The 26811-nt window shown below is 35.2% G+C and overlaps 1 protein-coding gene across 1 annotated transcript; it reads left to right on the forward strand.

Moving 5' to 3' along the window:
* Nucleotides 1-1819: 1819 nt before the first annotated feature.
* LOC145277444 (uncharacterized) lies at nucleotides 1820-7506 on the forward strand. Its single transcript, XM_080128804.1, has 2 exons — nucleotides 1820-2906; nucleotides 7379-7506. Exons 1-2 carry the CDS (start codon nucleotides 1820-1822, stop codon nucleotides 7504-7506), a joined length of 1215 nt encoding a protein of 404 aa, XP_079984930.1.
* Nucleotides 7507-26811: the final 19305 nt, after the last annotated feature.

Raw genomic sequence — 26811 nt, forward strand, 5'->3', positions numbered from 1 at the left:
AATAAACATAACAACCAATATCCAAGCAATTGCTATTAATGCCACACTACATAAACCAATGACAGTATGTTCACTATATATACCTCCAAACGATGACATAGATAAAAACGAGATTAAAAAATTGATTGATCAATTACCCAAACCTTTCGCCCTATTAGGAGATTTCAATAGTCATAACATACTATGGGGATGTAAAGACACCAATAAAAAGGGCAAAATGTTGGAAGAATTTATCAATGAAAACGATATATGCTTCCTCAACGATGGAACACCTACACACATCAACCCAACTGGTGGAAACCATTCAGCTTGTGTGATCCATCACTATATATGGAAAGTATATGATGACACTTGCTGCAGTGACCATTTTCCATTAGTGATAGAAATTCCAGAATTCAACAGCGAAAAACTTCCCAGATGGAAGTTAAATAAGGCCAACTGGCAATTATACAAAGAAAAATGTCGACATAAGTTGAATGATTCAGAGACAAACAACACTGTAGAATTTTTTACAGAAACACTAGTGGAAATTGCAAATGAATGCATCCCTAAAACTTCAGCATCTAATCGGTACAACAGACCCTGGTTTGACAATAAATGTCGGGAATCCATCAAATTGCAAAAAATTGCACTGAAGAAATTTCAGAAACAACCCACAACTTCAAATTTGATAGAATACAAATTAAATAGAGCTAAAGCTCGTAGGGTAATAAAAGCAGCTAAAAAAGAGAGTTGGGAAAAGTATGTCAATAAACTAAATTCCTCTACAGAACCGAGAGTAGTATGGGAGATGATTAGAAAAATTTCAGGTAAACATCAATCAACACCAATTAAACACCTGCTTAAAAACAACAACAGAGTAACTGATAAAAAGAATATAGCAGACCTACTAGCCGAAACTTTTTCTCAAAACTCATCTAACCAAAACCATAACTTTAAATTTATAACAATTAAACAAAATATCGAACAATACAAACTAAACTTTAAATCAAAAAACCTAGAAGATTATAATAAACTACTTACATTAACTGAATTAGAAGATTCTATTAAAAGATCCCACAACACAGCCGTAGGACCTGATGAAATCCATTACGAATTCCTGCGACAACTCCCTTTGGAATCATTGAAGTTGCTACTAAAAATTTACAACAAATTATAGACAGAAGGTGAATTTCCTGACTCGTGGAGGCAAACCACAATAATAGCAATACCAAAACCAGGAAAAGACCATTCGAATCCACAAAACTACAGACCAATCTCACTGACTAGCTGCTTGTGCAAAATAATGGAGAGAATGATAAATGATAGATTGGTTTGGTACCTAGAAACCAACAACCTTATCTCCAACCTACAATGTGGATTCCGTAATAAGAGAAGCACAACAGATCACTTGGTTAGATTGGAAACAGCCATAAGGGAAGCCTTTATTAGAAATGAGCACCTATCAGCAGTATTTTTTGATCTGGAGAAGGCCTACGACACTACGTGGAAATATGGAATTATGAGAGACTTGCACGAATTTGAACTAAAAGGCAGACTCCCACAATTTATAAAAGGATTTTTATCTGACCGAAAGTTTAGAGTCCGCATTGGAACTACTTACTCAGACACCACAAATCAAGAGGAAGGAGTACCTCAAGGTAGCATTTTATCTGTGACACTGTTCAATATTAAAATGAACAGCATAGTGAAATGTTTGGACCCTGGTGTTGAGGGATCTTTATATGTAGATGACCTACTGGTGTTCTGCAGATCAAAGTATATATGCACCATCGAACGCAAACTCCAACACTGCTTAAATAAATTAGACAAATGGGCAATGGAAAATGGATATAAATTTTCCCAATCAAAAACCAAATGCGTTCATTTCTTCCACATGAGAAAACTTCATAATGATCCTACATTGAAGCTTGGAAGAACAATAATCCCCACCGTAGAAGAACACAAATTCCTGGGCCTTATATTTGACAAAAAACTGTCATTCATCCCCCACCTGAAGAATCTAAGAAATAGTTGCAACAAAAGACTGCAACTACTACGGGTAATAGCTCATACAGAATGGGGAGCCGATCAAGAAACACTAATGAAATTATATAGGACTTTGATAAGATCAAAACTCGACTATGGTAGTTTTATATACCAATCAGCCAGAAAGTCCTACCTAAAGATTTTAGATCCAATCTGCCATGGAGGACTGAGGTTAGCTCTCGGTGCTTTTAGAACATCCCCAGTAGAAAGCCTCCATGCAGAGGCCAACGAAATCCCTATAAATATAAGAAGTCAAAAACTGGGTGCACAATATTACACTAAATTAAAAGCACAACGAAATAATCCAGCATATGAAGCTACATTCAATCCGAGATATAAAGAGGCATTTGAAGTAAAAAGAAAGGCCATAAAGCCCTTTAGTCTTAGAATGAAAGCAATACTGCAGGAATCAGAAATGACTGTAGAAAATATCCAAGAACATATACTACCTAAAACCCAACCTTGGATACTTAAAAAACCAAAAGTAATCTTAAACTTGAATGAACTCCCAAAAGCGAAATCCCACTCTAATATCTACCACGAAAAAGCCTATGATATTCTCCTAAAATATCCAGACCATCTACCTATTTTCACCGATGGCTCTAAAGACCATAATAGAGTGGCATGTGCTGCAGTGTCGAATGAAAAAACTCTTAAAAAAGCTCTTCCAACAGAAAGCTCTATTTTTACTGCCGAAATATGTGCCATCGACCTCACACTCAGCATTATAGAAAAAGATGAACATAGGAAATTCCTAATTTTTTCAGATTCACTTTCCGTTTTGACATCTCTGAATAACAAAAAACTTGAAAACCCACTAATCATCAAACTAACAAATAGAATTGATTCACTATCCGAACACAAAGAAATATTTATATGTTGGATCCCAAGTCACATTGGGATAAGAGGAAATGAAAGAGCCGACTTAGCGGCCAAATCAGCTCTAAACTTAAAACCAGATACAATAAACATACCATATACTGACTTCAAACCCAAAATTAATCAATTAATTCATGCAAAATGGCAACGACAATGGAATAACAACACAAATAACAAATTATACCAAATCAAACCCATACTGGAAAAATGGAGACAAACTCCCCCCAAATCCAGAAAAGAACAAGTCGTTATAACTAGAATACATATTGGCCATACAAAACTCACACACTCCTTCATTCTAAAACAAGAACAACAACCACAATGCCCATTCTGCCAGAAAACTTGCACCATTAAACATCTTTTTGTGGAATGTAGAGCTCTAGATAAAGATAGAAAACAATACCTCAAACACAACAGCATGAAGAAACTTTTCGAAAACAACTGTCTAGAGGAAATATTATCCTTTTTAAGAGTAACAAGGATCTTTACAAAAATATAAATCATTCTCTGAATCAACCCAACTAAACCTTATGAATGAATATATGAGGATATATAAAACTTAAAAAAAAAAAAAAAGATCGCTAGATATTAAAACAAATAAAACTATTGAACTATACAGAATTGATCGATACTCGACATCATAAAGTTCTTTGAATACATAATTTTTTTTTTTTTTTTAATCCTGAGTTTGGCATTGAATAACCTGAAAAGGGTTGATATGCCGTTAAGCCAAAACAAAACCAAACCAAAACAAAACCATAACTGTAAATAATTTACATAACGAGTTTGTTTTACTGTACACATAGATTCCAAAAAGTTGTCAAAAAACAAATATATCACAAATAAATGTTATCAAATAATACAGTAATACAAGCTTAAAATTTAATTTAACTTGAAAATAATATTTAAAATACACGTGCGTACACTGCACAAGCACCCTTATTATTATCATAATAATAATAATAGTAATAATAATAAAAGAACTGGTGTAGATGACAACTAGTTGTGAAGGGTCAGGGAGGATGGAAAGACCGAAGTGAGAGAGTACTGACCAAATTTCCACTGGAAGTGTGCAGTTCAAATCTGGTACCTTGGGAAGGCATTTTGTCACCCAAACCCCAGGAAACACCAATGGCCGATGCCAACGAGAAATCAGTGACAACGGCTGTTGCGATAACATGCAATCATCTGCACAAGTGGTCAAAAGGTGGAGAACACTGGAAATCTGGGGAGACTTGTCATTTGGTCTCCAGGGAACACCACAGGTTACTGCCAGTGAGCAATCACTGATGATGGCTTGTGAGACGACTAATACGCTACACATTTTGATGAAAAACATGGGAAAAAGATGGACATAGAAGAACAGAAAACCAAAACTTTAAATATAATTTCTGTATTTAAAGTAATAGTTATTTAAATATTTCAACATATAATCTTGTGGAGAAAATCCAGCTTTCCAATAAGGGGCACTCTGAATAGGAACAAAAATAATCTCGATCATGAAAGATTTCTCCTCCATCCACCGATCAAAGACAGAAAAGGTAAAGTGTAGCATCAAAACAGATACTACACTGATCTTGTTCCGAAGGCCAAAAAATATTTGTTTAATGTTTCTTTAATTGTTTGTTCCCTAAATTCATAATTCAGTTTTACCAGTATTAAATTGTATATTGCTTTAAAATTACTTAATTTTACATAGATAATGTTTATATTTTATATTGAATAAAGTTCAGTGTTTAAGTAGTAATCGAACTGTGTTCCTTTTTCTTTTTAAAAATGTTTTATTACTCTTTTTCAAATGGCCCTCATATAGTATTGATAGTCTGACAAATCTTACCTACATTGCCTGCAGACATTTTTCAGTTAACAGGCCTTCTTCTTACTCTCGGTGGCCGTGGTCCAGCAGACGAGCCTCGTTCTAAAAAAATCTGAACAATTAGGTCACATGGCATGTGACACCGGTGCTTCTACGATTTGAATTCGTTGACCTGCTTTATGCAAACAAACATTTAAACTTTGCTGTTTAAAAAAATCTGTTTTCTTTTTTACGTTGACTTATCTTGCTTTTGGTTACAATTATTTTTTATTTGCACTTGTTCATTATGTTTATAGTAATAAATGTTCGAAATTTCTTTGAATTTTTTTCTTTAAGTCTTTGGATTAAAAAAAAAAATTACTTTTAGCTTAACTTTATATTTCACCATTTTTTTTTTTTTTTTTTTTGTGTGTCTAACTCTGTCCTCGTGGGGAGGCAAGTAAATAGGAAGTAATACGGCGACTGAAAAACGTTTTTCGACCACCATAAAAGCATAACAATACATTTAAATCCTGAAGAATTTCCGCCATGCGCCCTTGTTTTAAGTTAACTAGCCACTACTTGTGTTTCAAACTTAAAGAAAAAAAAGCGCTTTCAGGTGCCCCTATTATCCCAAAGAACCAGCTTTGTAAACACTTTGCAATATTTTTCAATAATTATTTTTAAAATATTCTTTACAATCAATTTTTATTTAAAATTAAGAACTTATTTTCTAACATATTTTGTTTATATATGTTTACATTTTGTTTTAAAGTAAAATTAATAAATTAATTTAAAAAAATTTGTTTATATCCATCTTCACTCAAAAGAGTTACTTTTTGGTATTGGGATTTCCCAAACGTTCGAGGTAACAAAGTAATGTGACGACGTCAAGAAGAAAGGAAAAACAAACACAGAGTTAAATGTTATAAAAAAAACTGTATTTACAAAAAGGAAAATAAAAGTGTTGCAAACAATTGGGTTTGCGGGAAACTTATCTCACAGATGTGATGTGTCCATTTATCAATTAAATCTTTCCTGTGTCCTTAGTTGGTATGAAAGAGAAAAGGTGCGGCCTTGTTGGTCTGTGCTGCTATTACGGCTTGGACTCCATGTGCGTCCCGTATTTCTGGTGGCGGAGAGCTGGCGAAATGGATGTACTCGCAATCAGGTCCCAACCGCAAAAGAGGCCGAAAGTTCGAAGGGGCCGCGCAAATAGGGGTCGGGGAGGAAACTAGAATGGCAGCCCGTGATTGGTTGTTTTTCATCCAATCACAGGGCACCACACTAGTGACTCCGTAATAATTCCAATATTCTCCCCCAAAACAAAATTGCAATATGAAATCATTGCAACATAATTCTCTGCAGTTACAGGTCCTTATGCTTTTAAGCTGGAGGTTCATAGCAGGCTTATTGTAAGGCAAACTATCCCATAATGAAAGGTCGCAGAAACTTGGATTTGCCTCCCTTTGAAGGCAAATACGGCCCATAGTAAAGTTCATAGGAAAATTGATTTTTTTTTTTTTTTAAGGCAAACATAGCCAATAATAAAGTTCATAGAAAAATTGATTTTTTTTTCTTGAAGGCAACCATAGCCAATAAAAAAGTTCATAGGAAAATTGATTTTTTTCTTTTGAAGTCAAACATAGCCAATAATAAAGTCCACAGGAAAAATAGATTTTTTTTTGGAAGGCAAACATAGCCAATAATAAAGTTCACAGGAAAATTGATTTTTTTAAGGCAAACATAGCCAATAATAAGGTCCACAGGAAAAATAGATTTTTTTTAAGGCAAACATAGCCAATAATAAAGTTCACAGGAAAATTGATTTTTTTTTTTTTTTTGAGGGCAAACATAGTTCACAGGAAAATTGATTTTTTTTTTGAAGGCAAACATAGCCAATAATAAGGTTCTCAGGAAAATTGATTTTTTGAAGGCAAACATAGCCAATAATAAAGTTCACAGGAAAATTGATTTTTTTTTTTTTTTTTTAAAGGCAAACATAGCCAATAATAAAGTCCACAGGAAAAATAGAGTTTTTTAAAGGCAAACATAGCCAATAATAAAGTTCACAGGAAAATTGATTTTTTTTTTTTTTTTTTAAAGGCAAACATAGCCAATAATAAAGTCCACAGGAAAAATAGAGTTTTTTAAAGGCAAACATAGCCAATAATAAAGTTCACAGGAAAATTGATTTTTTTTTTTTTTTTTAAAGGCAAACATAGCCAATAATAAAGTCCACAGGAAAAATAGAGTTTTTTAAAGGCAAACATAGCCAATAATAAAGTTCACAGGAAAATTGATTTTTTTTTTTTTTTTTAAAGGCAAACATAGCCAATAATAAAGTTCTTAGGAAAATTGATTTTTTGAAGGCAAACATACTAGAATATAGAAGAGGTGAAGATTGTATTCACAAAGAGCTTAAAGGTTTGAAAGAAGTGAGTGTAGTGATTTATTTTGTATGTAAAGAATTCTCATTTTGGTGCACCAATAGGACTATAGAGATTTCATCCGTTCAATAATAAGGTAGGATATCATTAACAGTTATTATTTTTTCTTCTTTTTTACAATAAGTACCTATAAGCTAATGTATGTGAAGATTGTTTTAGATAAACTGAATTTAATAGTATATATAGGGGTTATTAAGAGAGTTTTTACTACTTTTTAAATTTTTAGTCCTTTTAGGACGTTGTTTCATTGGAACAGATGAGCTATTAGTATTTGGTACATCATTAGGAGATTTTGAATTTGCAGCATCAACTACTCTCTTGGAGTCTGGAACAATTCCAGGATGGTGTGCGTGAGTTAAAGATAATTCCAGAGGATACAGGAGCTTGATAGAATGGACCTGAACCGACCCGTCACCTCTTTTAACTTTTACAGAACGAATTTTTTTGTCGTCACCAACAATTAATTCCAAAACTCTTCCCAGCAACCAAAATGGTCTAGCCTTGGCAGGATTTTTAACAAGAACCACATCATCAACCTTGATACGATTGTGAAAATTGACCTCGTGCAAATCTTTACATTGCTCCCTCAAACTCAACAAATAGTCTTGATACCAAAGCTTACGGAATCTAGTTAGCATAGAATCCCGTGCTTCAATGGATTTTACTACATTTAATCTTGAAGGAGGGTCAGATTTCCAAACATTCTGGTCATCTAATTTTAGTACAAGTCCTAAATTGGCATTAGGACGAAGAAAACAGTTGGGGGTTATTATTTCGAGGTCTGAATCCGAAGAACACCTGTAAGTGAGAGGTCTTTGATTTATGGCATTTTGAATATCCGAAATTATAGTAAGGAGATCAAAATATTTAATTCGAGATCGCCCAATTGTTTTATACAAACAAGATTTAATGGTTCTGATCATACGTTCCCATGTGCTCCCCACCCAAGCAGCATATAAAGGTATTCTGATATGCTTAATATTATACACTTGGAAGTGTTCATTAAATTCAGAGGAGGCAAAAACTTCCTCTATAAGGTTACAACCAGCTATAAAGGATCTGGCATTATCGCTGTAAATATGAGATGGGATTCCATGCATATTTGTAAATCTGATCAGAGCCAGGATGAACGAGTGAGTGCTCATATCTTTAACTAATTCTATGTGTACTGCTCTAATGTTTAGGCAAGTAAATATAAGCATATACATTTTACTTACACCTTCATCACCTTTCACCCAAACATGTCCCGTATAGTCAATCCCAGTGTGTAAAAATGGTTTAATGAGATTCACACGATGTTTGGGAAGATTTGTAACCTTAGGATACTTAAACGCAAGGCTATTAAATTTTTTGCACAAGATGCACTTTGAAAGTACTTTTTTGACGGCTTGTCTTGCCTTGGGTATCCAAAACCCTGAAAGGCGGATTTTAGTTAGGGTTGATTGAATTCCCAGATGTTTACATCTTTTGTGGTATTCTACGATGATAAGTTCAGTTAAATCATGATCCTTAGCCAATAAGACAGGATTGATAACTTCATAATCATAAGTAGTGACTTTACCTATTCTACCTTTAGTTCTGATGATTCCACTTTCATCTAAGAATAAATTTAAATTTTTTACTGATTCAGGTACTTCTTTACCTTGAGGCGATTGCAGGTAAGCAAATTCTGTAGGAAAGCTTTGTTGTTGCATTACCTTAAGTAAATAAATTTTAGCACAGTTGCTGGGATCTAGGTCTACATGTTTGATTTTATTTCTAACCTTAAATATGTTGGTAGTAACGTTAAGTAATCTATTGAGATCTGAGTATCTACCAAAGGGTATCACCGGTTGAGGCTCAACATTAACTACAGTGTAATTTAATGACGTAGGCTGTATAATAGATTTATTCTTTAAGCTTAGGCACTGAAGTTCACTTGATGGCCATTCTATGGGACTTTTACTAAGCCATTCAGGACCCGAAGTCCAGCGGCTTAAATTCTGCTGAAATTTTTCAAAGGTTACTCCTCTTGTGAGCAAGTCGGCAGGATTTTGATCTGTAGGAACGTATCTGAATTTTACAGTTAACGATCTTTTTTCTTTTAGTTCCTCAGTCATTTGTTGGATGTCTTTTAGTCTGTTTCTTACAAACAGGTTTTTAGTTTTGATGTTGTCAGACAAAAGCCATGACAGCACAACCTGTGCATCAACAGATATAACGATATCTCTGATCTCAATTTGGGAGTAGGCTTTCAACAAAGGTAATAAGCACTTGATGGCCAAAAACACAGCCAACAATTCCAGCGTAGGTAAACTTTTGGGCTTCATAGGAGCCACCTTAGCTTTGGAAAATAACAAATGGGACTTGCCATTTTGTGCACTATAAACTGCAAACCCATATGCCCCTTTAGAGGCATCACAAAATATAAAAAAATCGGCTGGGTTGGCTTCACTGATTACAAATCTAGGGAACTGCAGTGAATCCAGCTTGGAAAGGTCCCGTGATAAAGCAGACCATAAAGCCTGGTATTCCTCGGGCACAACATCATCCCAGTCTAATTTCTGCGACCACAAATCTCTCAAGAGCATTTTGCCTCTGATAGTAACAGGTAGACACAGAGATAGTGGGTCGAAAACCCTTGCAGTTTGAGTTAAAATACCTCTTTTAGTGGTAACTTGCTGATCAATAGATGACCTAGAAATTTGAAGTGTATCCTCTAATGTGGAATACCTGTAGCCTAAAACTTTCTCCAATTCACAGCCATGTTCTACGAGTTTCTGATCTTTTATCATTAAGGTTTTAAGTTCCTCACAATTCGTATTCCATGATCTAAGATTAAAATGACCTCTTTCCATACGATGATTGGCCGTTGTATAGAGGTTTGATAACATTTCAACAGAGTTACTTGTTTTAATCAGGTTATCCACATAGAAATTTTTCTTCAACATGTCAGAGCAGTCATCAGCAGGGAACATTCGGGCATGGTGCTTTATTATGAAATTCAAAATGAAGGGACTGGCGTTAAACCCAAAAATAATAGTGGTATATCTAAAACAAATTAGTCTATTGCCTTCCTTCATAAAAAAACAAAACCTGTTACGGTCTTCGAGAGATCCGAGTTTGATCATAAGGAAAGCCTTACGAATGTCTGCTAACATCACATATTTGTTAGATCTAAATAATAATAGTAATTCCAGCATATCTCCCATTAAATTTATGCCAGGATAAGCTGCTTCATTTAAAGAATATTTACCATTAGTCTTCAGAGAGCAGTTAAAGACAGGTCTAATCTTAGTAGTAGACTGTTCATCCATCTTGAAAACAGGCCTATGTGGTATCCAAATGTATTTTGAAAAATTCTCAGGAGCTACCTCAAAACGTTCGATGATACCCTCCTGCTCCTGTTGATGAAATATTTCAGCATAGTCATCGAGTAATTTTTGTTGCTCGAGCTTGTTTACTACTCTGTTTAGCACTGAAAGTGCAATTCTGTGATTGGAAGGTACAGACTTGATTTTGTCATCATGCCAGGGGAGTTTCACATGATACGCATTATTTTTAAATTCAATGGAATTTTCAAATTCCATAATTTTACTCTCGTCATAATTACAAGTAGCCTCGTCTTCCGATGATATACCTAGAGAATCTACATCAAACATTTTCTCTAAATTTCTTTCTACTTGACTCTCATCAAATATTTCAGCAAGGGGATCAGGGTAGCTCTTTATCGGGTTCATTACAAAATTTACCCTAATGTCTGAGCACGTAGAGTATTTGGAGACTATGGCATGATAATTGTGGAGATCCTTATTCTTAATCTTCTTAGGATCACACTGTTTATCATACAAAAAATGTTGGCAATTGCCAAACGGGGAAATGCCTGCAGGAAACTCCCATGCAGAGCCCTGCATGCAGTCTATCATTTTGATGTTCTTCATGAATTGAATCACATCAATGCCTAAAAGGCCATGTACACGAATGTCATTTTTTTTGTGCAAAAAGGCCAGGGTATAATTTAAATTAATTAAATTTTTCTTTACAGACTTAAAATTATCAAATCTTAAGTTCATATCGAATTCATCATCGATAAGAACTGGTAGAGACAAGGAACTACCCTTAGTTACCTCTATCCCCACTACAAGTTGGTTCAATTTTTTTGTTTGCGACCCTAAAAAGGTTTTTACCTCGTATTCAACTGGAGTGAGGAGAGATTTATAACACCCTAATCTTTCAATAACATTCCTGGAGAAATAGGTTCTTTGACTGCCTGTATCAAAGAGGCAGTTAAATCTATATTTTTGTTTTCCTTTAAAAACAGTAATTGCTACTATCGGCAAAATGTAGGGTTGTTCCTGCATGCTAGTGTTAGCACATACGTGCGTGGAAGCAGTTGGACTGTTTCCACCCTTATCTGTTTCATTACAAAGTGGGGTAACGTGGCCTCGGGATTTACAATGTGCACATCTCCGAGGTAATTTATTTCCTTTGCCATAGCAGTCTTCTGTTCTATGATTGGCACTTGTACAAAGGAGGCATAAGCCCATTTCTCTACACCTAGAACGTCTCGACTCAAGGGAGAAATATTTTGGACAATGGTTCATAGTGTGTCCATTGATGCTGCAAAATCTGCAATGCTTAGTAACTTTGCTAGATTTTATAGCAAAGTTTTCCAACGTTGGGACACCCTTCCTTACATTATTATTTTTATTATAATTTCCTTCCCTAGATTTGAAATTGTCTTGGTGGGAATTTGGAGTTTTTTTAAAACTGGTTTTTATCAAGGTTTTTATGACCTCATTATAACTATCAAAGATCTGATTAATTTTTGGATAGTTACTATCAACTTTTCTTATTATCTCTTTTTGAAGAGTTGGGGGTAATTTCGAAAAAATTACATGGCTAATCAGTTCGTAGCCAGGAGTGTTTTCTTCAAAAAAATCCAGACCATACGAAGTCTTTAGTTCAGCTAGGTCAGCCTTTATTTCTGACAAAAAACTTTTTATGTTAGCAAACTCTGGGTCATATTTAGGAGTATTACCCAGCAGTTGTTTAAAAATTTCATCGATAATGAGAGGAATATCCAAAAACTCCTTTCTCAATAAATTGATGGCCACTTCAAAGTTTTCATCTTCTAACGAGAGGTGAGACACTAACTGAGACGCGTAACCTGTCAAAAAACTTTTTAAAAGTGATAGTTTGGCTTTTTTTGAATGTACGGCGTCCACACAATTCTCAAATTGAGCTAGGAAATTTTTAAATTCAAATTTACCAGCTCTTATGCCACTAAATTTAGCACACTGCAACCGTGGGGCTGAAACGCACGCGGCTGCGAGTGGCATTTGTGGATTTTGTACTAGGACCGATTCTTTATTGGAAGGAGAAATATTCTCTTCCAGTTCAGTGAGCCTTTTGAATATGTTGTAAACGAACTCCGCCTGTAACTTTTCGTCTTCCAACATACCGCTATCTTCTAAATTGATATCGGCCTTTTCACAGGCTTCACTTATTCTATTATTAATTACGTCGACCTCCGTCAACCATTTGTTAATAAGAATTTCTTGCCTTTTAAAACAAATGTTATTGAGCGACACTTCTGCTGACATTAAATCAACGGCCGAAGTTATTTTCCTTTTAAAGGAATCTCTATTAAAAATCAAGGCTCTAACGCCCTTTATCTGTTTAAAATCATTCATACTGCTGAGAGCAAATATCTACAAGCAAAATAAAGGAAGGAAACGGAAGGAAAGAAAGAAAAAAAGGGGGGACGGACGAAATTAACCTCTACAGATCCAGTAGTAACACCAAAATAGCATAGGCTTGTATTCCCTTCCTCAAGCGACGTCACGGTTGAATTGAATTTACACAAATCTATTTCGTGTTAAATTATTCCACGTGTTATTTTTAGTCTCTAGCGTAAAAGGCTAGTTTCAATTGTTTGCAAATTATTGGGATTTCCCAAACGTTTGAGGTAACAAAGTAATGTGACGACGTCAAGAAGAAAGGAAAAACAAACACAGAGTTAAATGTTATAAAAAAAACTGTATTTACAAAAAGGAAAATAAAGGTGTTGCAAACAATTGGGTTTGCGGGAAACTTATCTCACAGATGTGATGTGTCCGTTTATCAATTAAATCTTTCCTGTGTCCTTAGTTGGTATGAAAGAGAAAAGGTGCGGCCTTGTTGGTCTGTGCTGCTATTACGGCTTGGACTCCATGTGCGTCCCGTATTTCTGGTGGCGGAGAGCTGGCGAAATGGATGTACTCGCAATCAGGTCCCAACCGCAAAAGAGGCCGAAAGTTCGAAGGGGCCGCGCAAATAGGGGTCGGGGAGGAAACTAGAATGGCAGCCCGTGATTGGTTGTTTTTCATCCAATCACAGGGCACCACACTAGTGACTCCGTAATAATTCCAATATTCTAAGCTTCACCGGTTGTTAACCTAAATTTTCCGAATGTCAGAGCGAGGCACGCCCGTTGGACTCGCGCTTATCTTTGCATCGCCTTTTTTAATTAAAAAGTAAATCTTATGATAAGGGTTTAAAAACATAATCTTTAACCTTAAAAAAATAAAACAATAAAACTTAAGGCTACGGCGACTTTTTTTTTATGTAACAAAGCTTTTTTTTTTTTTTTTATATAATATTAATAACGCCATCTAGTTTTTAACATCACAAAAAATGAATATGCAACAACGGTAGTTGTAGAGGAATTGTAATTTATATATATATATATATATATATATATATATATATATATATATATATATACTAGCATGAGTACCCAGCGTTGCCTGGGTTTACATACAGTTCCGTTTGGAACACACCTGCTATACTAATCATTTTCATCATGGGTAACATGGATACCCTCACAACAATTCCATAAATAAAAGAACGGATAAAAACATGTAAATTTAATCGTTCCTTAAAAGAAGTACCTGATACCCTCTCCACCAGATATTTCGGCAGAATGGATACAGATAGAAGAAACTATTTCCCGAGTACTCTAAATACCCACCCTAAAAATGAATAATTAAAAATAAATCATTAGAACTTTTGTTTCACTAAAGATAACAGCGAATGTCCGCGTGATCGCAAAAATAAATAAATAGATAAAAATAATCAAGTAGATAGAACTCCTAAAAAAAAAATCAACAATTAATTTCAAAACAATTAATTTCAAAACAATTAAATTAAATTTTTCATCATTTTATGCTTCTAATGTAATCTCCCTCCAAAATAACAAAAATGAATTTGTCATATGTTGGGGTTTATTTTGTTTATAAAATTGTAAGGTGAAAGTACAGAATGGTGTCATGAAAATTAATTAAATTTATAATTATTTTATGTTTCAAATGTAATTCCCACGCCCACCAAACAAAAAAACTGTATTTGTCATGTTTTGCCCCATCCATCTGGATCGCTAAATTTGAAAAAAAAAAAAAAATGCTCGAGATGATATATCTCGTTGAATGCTTTGTGGCCAAAAATGGGTGTTCATTTTTACGTTAAATTTATATAGAAAAGTGATCCCCCCACTTTAAAATGTTAATTTTCTTTTTTTTCGAAATTACTTCTTTCATATTATTTATAAAGATTGTTTAAACGTATTAGGGCCCCAAAAAAGTAGGTCCTAATTTTTTTAGGGGTTAAAAGACGCCGAGTCAGTGAGTCGAGTCACGTCGTAAAAATTTACCTTTTCTTTAATTAGAAATTAAAGTTTATAATCGATGAGATTAACGTGAAAAAAAGAAAGAAAAGTGTAAATTGTGGAATTCAGTGGGGGGGGGGCAGTAGATGCTATTTTTTTTAGGTATTAAACAACGATGGGTCACATCGTAAAATTTGCGATTTCTGTATAGCCGTTTAAAGAATAATAACAACAAACAAATGAAATGATCGGAAGATTCTAAGGGTCAAATAACTCTAAAAGTTTTTAAAAAATTCGATGTTGAAATAATAATTGCCCAAAAAATAAATGTTAGCAATATAATTATTGTTTAAAATGTATTAAAAACAATTTTGAATAAAACACTGAAAACAATTCTCTCGCTAGAAACATTAATTAAGATACCGCTATTTAATAAAATCGATTTTTCTTAATGCCATATGCAAATCACATAATCCTTTTATTGTATCTAGTTTCCAAGAATGAAGCTATATATACAAATAAATGAAAGAGTAAAGTGAGGAAACTTTTGTATATATTAATCAAATTGTGAACAAACAAACAAACAGACAGGATTACGGATTTATATAAAATAAAAATAGAAATTATAGTTAAATTTACCAAAATGGTAAAATTAAAGTATATAATAAATATTAAAGAAATAATATTTATAAAATTATCTCAGCCAGATGTAAAAGCTCAATAAAACCAAATAGGAAATAGAGCTTATAATATGAGCAAACAGTTAATAAAATATGTTAAAAAACACTTTGAATTCATTGTTTATGTTAAAAACTAGATGTTGATTATAAGCTTTGTTCAGTTAAAAAAAGGTCGCTTTTTTTCATATTTTCACCCTTGTTTTATTAAAAAGTTTTGTTTGAAAAAAATTTTAATTTCCTTTCGTTGCATTTTCGTGATGTTAAAGACAATTAAAAAAAAAAAAACTTACCATAACATTTACTTTTTAATTAAAAAAAAAAGAAGGTAGTTGTAAAAAATGAAAGAAAAAAAAAAAAAGATGCCGCAGTTTTTTAAAAATGTTTTCATCTAATAAAAATATCGTTGGTTCGTTAGTTTTAGTGTCGTAAATTATGATATGAAAACAGAAACGATTCTCTTAATAGCCCCGTAAAGACTACTTTTTGTATTATTAATGTTATCAACTATGTTTACCATTCCTCTCCAACTATCGTCGCATTTTTATTTTTTGTAATAAAAGTAAATGATACTTTGAGGCATTGCTGGTAAAGGAATATGTGGAAGTTTGAAAAACTGGGAGCAATATGGAAAGACCGAATGAGGAAAGGAAGAGGAGGAAAAACAAACAAACAAACAAATAGACGAGTATGTTCGAGAGAAGTGTCTAATTATTTATTCAGTTATCACTCCCCTACTCACTATATAATAGTCTAAAAAAAACCTGGAATGCTGTCAAGAATCCATCCATCCATCCATCCATAGCCCTTGAGCCTCAGGAGGGCATAGGCTATCTACAACTTTTTGTAGATGCTTTTGTAGCGAAGAGTTCTTTTTACAGGGTGAGGGTGCTGGCCCCATGCTCAACCTTCCCAGAAGGTACATACTAGCCTTCCCAAATGGTTACCCATCTGGTACTGGCTAGGCTCAACGTTGCTTAACTTTGGTACTCTGGTGAGAACCGGTATGTCAACATGATTGTGCCGTATATCAGTCAAGAATCCAGTCTTTTTTTATTAAAAATACTCAACAAACCAAGTTGCTGGCAAGTCCGGAGTTACATAAAATTTGTTGGTGGTATGGAACTTTGATTAATTTCGGGAGAAAATACCTCTCCTTTTCAAAAAGAAAACGAGAGTATTATCCAATGGTGGTGAAAGAGATCAGGGCCACAGCAAGAGGCTAGTATTGCAGTCAGAAGTAATTAGTTTACTGTGTAGGTTATGGTATATTTAAAAAAAAATATTGTTTCTTTTATGCTATATTTTTTTGTGATGTTATTTTCTTATTTATTTATTTTATTGTTTTTAATTAGAAAATATACTATTGGTTAAATTTATTATCCTATTATGATAATGTATTTTGTTTTTTTATTCATTTGTTTATTAATACTAGCGACGCAACGCAACCAAGATTTTTTATGTTGTTTTTATTTATTAGAGTACTGCAGCCAAATTTGGGTAATTTATTGTGTAAGGGAGATAATTGTACTTTATTATTTATTTATTTATTTTTCTAGTTTTAACTTGTTATAAATGCATGTTATTATTTATATTTTATTTCTTTATATTAAGGTATAATGGAGCTAACTGGGCTCAATTTCCAGCATTTTATATATATATATTGTGACTATAATATTATTACTTTGTTCTAATATATTATGTTTTTTGTTTGTTTCATTATATTTGCTACTTACTCATTTCATCCTCTCTTTCTGTCTATCATATATCAGGTATATTTTCTCTTATTCATACTCATATCTCTTATACCCTATTTTTTTTCTTTTTATTTTGTTTAGTTTTATTTATCTGTTTTTTTTTTATAGGTTATCTTTAGTCTAATTCTTAAATATAAATATTCTGTTTAATTTCTTTCCCCTCTATTTCACTCGCATCCCACCCAAAATCTACAAACCCATCATTCCCTCCCCTCTATTTACTTTCATCCCACCCAAATCACTGACCTTCATTGGTATAATCTCGTAACTTTATTAATTAAAGACTAAGTTAAAATTAGTGTTGGGATAATTAATTGGAATCGGGAATCGGAAAATCAGAACTTTTTGTAGTATTGGAATCAGTATCAGAATCGGAAAAATTTTAGCCTAATTTCCGATTCCAAACCGATTCTTTTAATTTTTTTTTTTTTTTTTTTTTTGACAATAAAAAACGAAACAGGAACAATTTTCTTTTTTTATTAGAAGTTGTTCATTTACAACATAAGACTGAAAAGGGCGACAGAATGCTCTGGACGGGGTTTTAAATTTTGTTGGCGCTAGCTGTACATTAGCGGTATCTGTCATTGACTTCTTCTAAAATAATTAAAGTTTTATGGCGCTTCTCTTTGTATGCAAATGAAAAATATAGAGGAAAATCTCTGGTTGGATAGAATGCATTAAGATAAATGTTCTGAAGATTTTCTTAATTAAAAAGGAAATTATATCTACATATTAACTTCCACAAAAGGAAGAATGGGATGGTACATTTATCACTGCAATTAACAGGAAAAGAAAAGAAATGATAAACAAATATGCAACAAATAAATGTTACTAAAGGCAAGATTTCTACATACCTGAATAGATTTATTTGTGTTTAAACTTCTTTTAAAGAGTGTTTTGTATTTAAAACAAACTTAGTGTCTCCTCTTTGAGTTAGAATTTTGTAGTGAAAATTGAGTGTGACTGCAGTCACGAAGGTGGGCTGCATATGCGAACTCGAAACCCGAGCGATTGGAGACGAGAAGGCGATGAATCAGCAGGTTTGATTGCGCATTAATTTGCATAAATGAGATAATATAAGGCCAGGAGTTAAGATGTTTGAGAGAGTCGAGCCGTTGAGTTCTCGAGAACCGGATGGAACCTTGTTAGAGCAGAGAGTGTCACTGAGAATCGAGTCTAGGTTTTTTTTCGATTAGAAATTTTAAAAAATGTCTGCCCAATAACCCCGAAAGAGAGATCGTCGATAGCTGCTCAAAATTATAAATTAAACAAATGCCAGTCGAAACACATAATCGAAAATGTTATGCTGTACGAGTATATTGTTTACTTTTCAGTTTTTGGACAATTAAGGAAGAATGGGCCATAAATGAGTATCATTTTACGTTAATTTTATGTGCAAAACAGTTTTCCTCTGTGAAATTTTGAAATAATTGTTTTTTTTCTTTTCGCCACATAATCATTAGTAGTAATAGTAGTATCTGTAATTTGTTTTTCTTTTACATTAACACAAATCAATTTAATAATCAATCAAATCCGTATAATTGTGAGAAAAATATTAACATTTTTTCAAAGAGAAAGGTACAGAATAGTTAACAGAAATCCCTCCTAATGTTAAGAATGCTTTTCTAAATAGTATGTTATTATATAGAAACATATTTTTGACATGGAACAGACTTTATTCACTATTCTCTCCTTACACTGTTTTCTTATTTTGCATACCAATTATTGGATAATTATTTTTGGGATGTCAGCACACCAGATTTCAATCTGCCACTTTAATTTGCCAGAAACTACGCCAAAATGTACTCCAAATTTTATTCCATCGTAAAAAATTTCTACAGAAAAAAATTATTTTTACATTTTCATCTAGCGAATGAAGATAAAATTAGATATGATAAACCACGTTTATTATTTTTTTTAATCCAACAACGGAACTGAAGTCGATGTTTTTGCTTCTAAAACAAAATTCATTTTTTGGTTAATCTCAGTGTGGTGTACCGGGGAAAGAAAAATGTTCTAATTAATAAAAATGAATAAAATTTCTTTTTACAAGAATCTTTGTACATTTATCTAACTAAGTACAAAAATGACTGCTTTTCTTTCTGTTGGGTGTTTTAAGGGTTTCACACGTAACACCTATAAAAGTAATATTTCTTTTTGGAAGGGGAATTTAGTTGAGAATGTTAATCTAAAATTTGTCATTATTATTATTTGCATCTCTTTTTTTATTTTTATTTTACACCATGGTCACCACTTATCAAGGCCCGGAAGCCACTTAGGGATAAGGGTTATTGCAAGTACAGTACGTTAGTGTGGAGATTTAATGAAGTGTTTACTTAAGAGGGTGGTTCATTAGGAATTTGTTAACATTGGACTTGAAGACATCCAAGTTGTAGTCAGGTGGGAAGCAAGCAGACGGAACAGAGTTCCACAGGCGTGCAGTTCTAAGAAAAAAGCTTTGTTCATGGAATCCACGTTTTGATTTAGGCACAGATAAAGAGTGGGGGAAATTTTTCACAGTGGATTCAGCTAGACGGGTGTTTCCCCTACCCTATATCTGTGCCTAAATCAAAACGTGGATTCCATGAACAAAGCTTCTTTCTTAGAACTGCACGCCTGTGGAACTCTGTTCCATCTGCCTGCTTCCCACCGGATTACAACTTGGATGTCTTCAAGTCCAACGTTACAAATTCCTAATGAACCGCCCCCTTAAGTAAACACTTCAATAAGTGGTGATCACTGTGTAAAAAAAAAAAAAAATTTACCAGTCTGTGTTTACACACTTTCCCATTTTCTGGGTGGTAGATAAGATATGCCAGGCTGTTTGTCGTATCCGACAAAGATTCCTCTCTAGCACCTTGGGTCTAGCTTTCTTTTTATGTTGGAGTAGGCATAGCAAGGCGAACCGAAAATGTGTATCCTTGATAAGATCTGTTTTCTCCCAGTCATCTTGTAATAGGGTGTCTGTTTTAGACAGTTATTGAAGCATCTGTTCTGTATAACTGCAGATGCCATAATTGCATAGCTCCACAGTGTTTTTGGTAAGCCACTTTCTATGATAAAGCATCTTGCCATTTCGAATAGAGTTTGCCAGTTTCTTTTGGCTGTTCGATTGTGATGAGGCGAGTATAGCGCTAAGGTTTTGTGTGTTTTATGTTGTTACAGTGGAGTAGTTTTCCGGAGTCGTTTGACTTGAACTCCGAACCGATATCCGACCTCAGTATTTTTATTTTGCCATATGGGGAAATATCTGTGAGAAATTTTTCGGTGGCAAGTGTGGTGTCACTTTTGTTTTTAATAAGATATACAAATACAGCGCCAGAAAAATCGTCAGTGAATGAGATGGCGTATTTGTTCCCATTTAAATCCGTTGGTTCTATGGGGCTGGCTAGGTTTGAATGTACTAAATGCAGAATATTTTTCTCTCTTTTGTCGGGAGATTTCTTTTCTGGGAAAATTTTCCTTGGATGCTGACGTTGCAGTTTTTGTTGTTTGCAGTTTTATTTCTTATTTTCATCCCTTCAACCACAACAGGTAATTTTGTTATGTCATCGTAATTGCAATGGCCGAGTATTTTATGCCACATGTGGATATTATGGCATTGATGACAGCTGTCTTCTGCATTTCCTTCTTCCATAGTTTTTAGGTAGTATAGTCTTCTGCACACGTGTATTTTGAATTTTGTTCGGTTTTTATGTTTTAGTATAGTCCAGTCTTCTTTAAAAATAGCTGTTGCTTCGTTTTGGGTCGCAGTTTTCACAGAAAATATATCCTGTGGATATGAATGTATAAGTAGTGCCCCTTTTAAGGTAGTCGTAATGGAGTTTCCATTACTGTTTAAAAGGCAGACTTCAGCATCTCCTCTTTTTAAGGCTAAGCCACTGGTTTTAGTTCCCTCCGCTAACTCCATGTTGTGGTTCTCAGAACGGAATGTTGGTCGATATTCTTCAATTTCTTCGCATCTGTTATAAGGTGCGAAGTGGCCCCTGCGTTGACTAGTAGATTCGTATGCAGTATTAAGTTCCGGGTATAGTAGTAGTCCTCCATTTTGAATGTGAAGGAGTTTTCTTCGGTGTCAGCTGCCTTTTTCATTGTATCTTTTTGCTTATAACGGCAGAACTCTCTTTTATGGGTGTTACTTTTACAGTAACTACACCACTGTTTTCATTGTTTGTGTTTGTTGTTGGGACATTCTTTCGATAAATGTCTTTTTCCTCCACATGTGAAGTACGATATTTCACGTTTGTCATGGTGGTGACGGCTCTCCATTGTATTCTCTGAAAAAGGCGATGTCAATTTCATCACTTCGTCACTGGTCGACTGGATTTTCTGTTTCAATGTTTCATTGAAACCATGGAGTTCTGTTTTAAATTCCAGGAATGCTATTTCTTTGTTGTTGTGTGTCACATAAATTGGAAAAAGGGCGTAGCAGCTTGGTAGTCCTTTTAATATCATGGCGATAAACTGCTTGTCCTGCATATCTCAGAGCTGTTAAAATTGTCTCAGTTCTTACCACTTATTCTGTGACGCTTTTGTCTCCTTTCTTTTTGAGAGACATGAGTTGGGTGTACAAGGAGATTACTCTTGTTTTTCCTATGCTTGCATAGTGTTTGCGTAATATTTTGGGAGCTTTTCTCCCATTATTTGTAGCTTCTCTCGGTATTAAGGATAAACTCTTGTCATCCAGAAACTGTACAAGTTCGGTGTAAGCATCTTCAGTTCTCTCGGTGTCGCTTCCGTCTCTGTTAAGGTGTACACTTAAAATGGCGTCCTTTAGGCCGAGCGTGCATAAATGACATAAAAATTTTGTCTCCCAAATTTCGTATTTGGTTTCATCTCCATCAAATAAAAGTCTGTTCCATCGGCTTCCATTATCTCTCCTGGGCACATAACCTGTTGCGAGTTGCATTTCAGTGAACAAGGAACTGGAACAAAGATTTGAAGGAGGACACAAACATGCGTGTGACGGGTATAAAGAGAAGTATATTTTATTTTATAAGACAGGAAGAAGCGAGGAGTAAAAAGGGATTATGGGATTACAACGTAAAAGGGAAAGGGAGGTAATCATAAAAGTGTTGATAAGAGTTATACTTACTTTCAACAGTTTCTTCATTGTTAGAACAAAAATATAATTTCTAAACTAAGTAACTGAACAATTATGAGTTCTGATTTAATAAGATTTCTTTGTGAACGGCTGATTTTAATTTAAAAAAGTAACTTTTGGTTAATAATTCCATACGAAAATTTTAAACTGAAGATAAGTTTCTAATAAAGTTAATTTAAGGATTTAGTTAAAATTTAAGAAATACCTAGTTTTAAAAATTACAAATTGATATTTCCGTGAACAAAGAGAAATTTAATAAAAATAATTTAAATATTACTTTACGATATTGAAAATTAATAAATTATTATCAACTAGGAAATTTCGTCACTGAAAGCTGTTCATGGAAACCGGAAGTTAATTATTTCAGCTGTTGTCTGCTAAAAAGACGTTTTTTCTGAACATACACATATATAGAAATGAGACAACGAGATGAATGATGTTTCATTCTATATTAATAAACAAACTTTATTTGTCATTTTCGTTAGTAGCTTTATTAGAAGAGAGAAATGTATTAGTAAGAGAGTTCAGTGTTCGTACGTGCACATGTTCTCTTAGTAGTCGTGAAGAGTTCCTTGTGTGGAGACGAAGATTAGATATCCGACAGTTAGATATAGGTCAGGCCTGTTGAAGGAGAAAGAAAGAGACAGGTGTTCTTGTGTGAAGATAGAATTAATATCATGCTGGCTGGTTGAAGAGAATAGTTCAGTGTTCGTGCGCCCACGCACGTGTTTATAGCTAGTAGCCATAAGTACAAAGAAAGCCGGTTAAAAGAAAGAAAGGCCAAGAGTTTTCCGTGTGTTGACGTGTTGTTGTGCATAAATGTGAGTTGTATCGTCGGGGACAGTTCTGTCAGCATGCTCCTTAGGGTGACATCGTGTACTGCATCGTCCCATCCCGACGACATGGCTGTTGCACGTCTTTTTATGGCCGCCACGGCCACCCTGAGCCAACCGCACACAGGGAAATGGCCTACCATCTTTCCACAAAGCGAAAACACTGTTCGTTGAGTGATGTTTGATGGGACCTTGGGGACGCGACTTCCTCTTCTCCAGCAAAGTCGCTCCTTGCTATTGCGCACGTGCATGCCGAGAACTTTTGCTCCATCGCACAGATGCTCTGGTTCCTTACATGTCAGTCCAAAGCTCTCAAAGTGCATTCTAACCGATTGCGCTGACATGAGGCTCTCATTGACGAATATATCATCGATGTATTAGGATGTTGCCTGTTGCACTGCCTCATCTTGCTGCCGGATAGCATGCATGATTGCTGTCATAATGCCTGGTGCCACATTTAGACCGAACCCTAGCCTGGTTAGACAATATCAGGTTCCTCCAATTTCCACAGTCTGAAATGGCCACAATTTCTTCTCAATGCGTATTTGCAGATAGGCCCTGCGTAGGTCCAGAGTTGCCACGTTCAATCCCTGCTGTCGCCACTCCCTTAATTTGAGTGCACACACATCAGCCCTTGCCGTATATGGGTCGACAGGCTCATTGAGCTCACGGTAGTCTAGGACGGGGCAGATCTTTTGTTTGGTCTCTTGTACGACGGCCATCAAGGGAATCAGCCCTCGCGGGGGGCCAAGCTCATCCTCTGGGTATGGAAGAAGCCAGCCATTGTCGATCCACGTTTGCAGTTCTTCTTCATACTGTTCCCTTAGCCACATGGGTGGGGGATATTCCGATAACTGATTCCGCAAGGATATTGTTAGCTGATCGTTTGACCACTTCCAAGACGCCGTCCATGCATCGGTATTTCTATCATACTCTGCATGAAAGTCAGACTCGTTGAGAGTTATGGCAGCACAAACGTGTTCCTCACATCGGGAGAAGTATACCTTGCCGGTTCTGTCCACAGTAATTCCACCCAGTTGTGTAATCAAGTCCATACCCAGGAATAGGTCGTACCCGAGAAGCTCTCCCTCCACAACCAGGGCTCACACGGCTATTGCAGGCCAGTTGTTGATGCTTGCGTGGATAATGCTCACCCCACAAGAGGCTAGTGACCCTCCACCTACAGTTAGTACCGGAATTCTCTCTGCTTTCCAAGTGGCACAGCATATCTTGCTTACGAGGGTCTGGGTGCACCCAGTGTCCACAAGCACGAGGCGCTCACTTACATTAATGTATATGCTTACAGTGGGTAGCGCTCTGCTCAATGACGATCTAGGGAGAAGACTGGCGCTGTAGCTTCTTCCCCTTGCCCATTTCCCGGACAGGTGCAGGCCAGGTGTCTGCATTTTTTGCACTTATAGCACTGCGTCCCGTCAAGTTTCCGAGTTGATTGACGTGACGAAAGACAATCACGGGCAAAATGGTTGGGTCCTTCACACTTATAGCAGGTTGTAGCTGTGCCCAGGTCCTGCAATCCAACCTGTGATGGTTGTACAGCTGCCGCTTGGTCTATAGTGTTAGGGCTTTTCTTCAGCATTGCTCATGCCCACGCCAATACTTCCGATATGTCCATCTCGTCCACTTGGGATGAGGCACGGAGCAGATCTTCCACACTCTTAGGTAATCCTGCAACAAAGGCGCACACCAAGCCTTTGTCTGACATCCCTCCAAAAAGGACCAATAGCTTTTTTAGCTCAGCCAGATACACATCCACCGTTTCCCCGGGATGTAATTTTCGGGCCATGAATTCCTTCCATGCAGTAACTGGATCTAATGCAAATGCTGTAAAAAGGGTACACTTGATGCAGGCAAAATCTGTTTTCTTCTCATCAGCCAACTGCTGATATACTGCATATGCTCCCTCAGTGAGGCGCATTGGGACCACGCATTCCATACGCTTCACCCCACTGAGCTGACATATTAATTCTGCTTTTTCCACCCATTCCTGCACTGAGTGATCAGTGCTACTGCCATCAAACAGGGGAATTAGCTTGGGGTCAAATCCTGACGTCATGCCGGAATAGCTTGTGTTCGTTACAACTCTACTTTCAACTGAGTCGTTGTTTGTTTCGTTCACCACACTCTTTTCTTCTACCTCTTCTTTTACACACGTCCGTTCGCTTTAGTGACTAAAAATCGTCTGTCCTCCCGCTTTTCTTTCCTCGTTATTTCTGGAATCAGGGTACGAGATTCTCCGAGATTCCCCGAGACTTTTTTCCACATAAACGCATGCGGGCGCCATCTTGATTCTCAATTTGTGCTTTACATGCACAAACGCGCAGCCGCTTTAACGGTAAGCCACTTCTTTCTCCACAGTAATTACAGAGTAATATATGAATAAAAGACAAAAGTAGCAATACACATGAAAAAATTGAAATAGCTTAAAATATTTCAATATTGGTATGCATAGAAAGAGCTTGATGAGCTAAGAATCTTTTTAAATTTTTAAAATCTGATTAAAATTAAGGAAGTTATGGCTATTTTTGTGCCTCACACGTTTGGATATTTTTCCCTCTTTAAGACCATATGCGTTTCGTCACATTTTTTACACTACTTTTTCAGTAAAAATGTCATATCTTTGTTAAAACACAAGACTAAGCAATGAAATTTACCGTATAAGTGTATTTTTGTACAAGGAATCAGAATATGCAACTGAAAATCTCCCAAAGTTTATGGTTTCCAAATAATCTGCAGTAAATGTGCATAAATGTGCAGCAATTCCTTAAAAATACCATGTATCCATAAACAGAAAAGAAGTTGGAGAACTCAAAGTTGAATTGTAATGTGCTTTATGTACAAAAAACTTAAATCTAAACATAAGACCATTAAAAATGAATATATTACAATATTTCTTTGGTATTATTGTAGATTAACACCTTCTGTTTAACCCCACTCAACTCCTTCTGACCACCCCTCCAAAATGTGATTCTACCTTTTTAGGAAATTATGTATAAAATGCCATGAAAAACTTTAATGAAAGATAAACAAATTATTTTAGAATTGAATGTAAAATAATTTCCTATTACAGGTCATTCTAGCATTTTAGGGCAGTTAACTGTTTTTTTTCTATGGGAAAATATGCATGCTTTTCTTTTTTTTAGATGATTATGTGTAGTTTTAAGAGGGTTTCTATGCAATGAGAATATGGGGAGGGTTGCCATTCGGACTTTGAATTAATTGTAGGGCTAAGGAAAATTATGTGTGAACATATTGAAAACTTGACAGAGACAAAGCTAACAAAAACAATATTAGAGGGGGGAGCGGTTTATTTCACAAAAATTTAATGTAAAATAATTCACCATTTCCTGGCCATTCTAGCATTTTAGGACAGTTAACGAATTTATTTTTATGTGTATTTTTCTTTAAGGAAGGATCTATTTTTTGTTTGTTTGTTTTAGATGCTTGTATGTGGCTTACAGAGGTATTTTGTTGGGGGGGCTTGCCACTCGAACTTAGTGTTATTGTTAGGGTTAAAGAGTGTTTTAGGAGGAGACTTGCCACACATAATTTGGATTAGAGGTGAAGTCAAAGAAAATACCATAAATTTGTTGATTTCTATTTTCGAGGTTGAAGGTGTTAATTCCATAGGCCGTTTATACTA

This window comes from Euprymna scolopes, chromosome 6, assembly GCF_053919585.1.
Source record: "Euprymna scolopes isolate OS-2025 chromosome 6, ASM5391958v1, whole genome shotgun sequence".
In the NCBI taxonomy this organism is placed as follows: Eukaryota; Metazoa; Mollusca; class Cephalopoda; order Sepiida; family Sepiolidae; genus Euprymna; species Euprymna scolopes.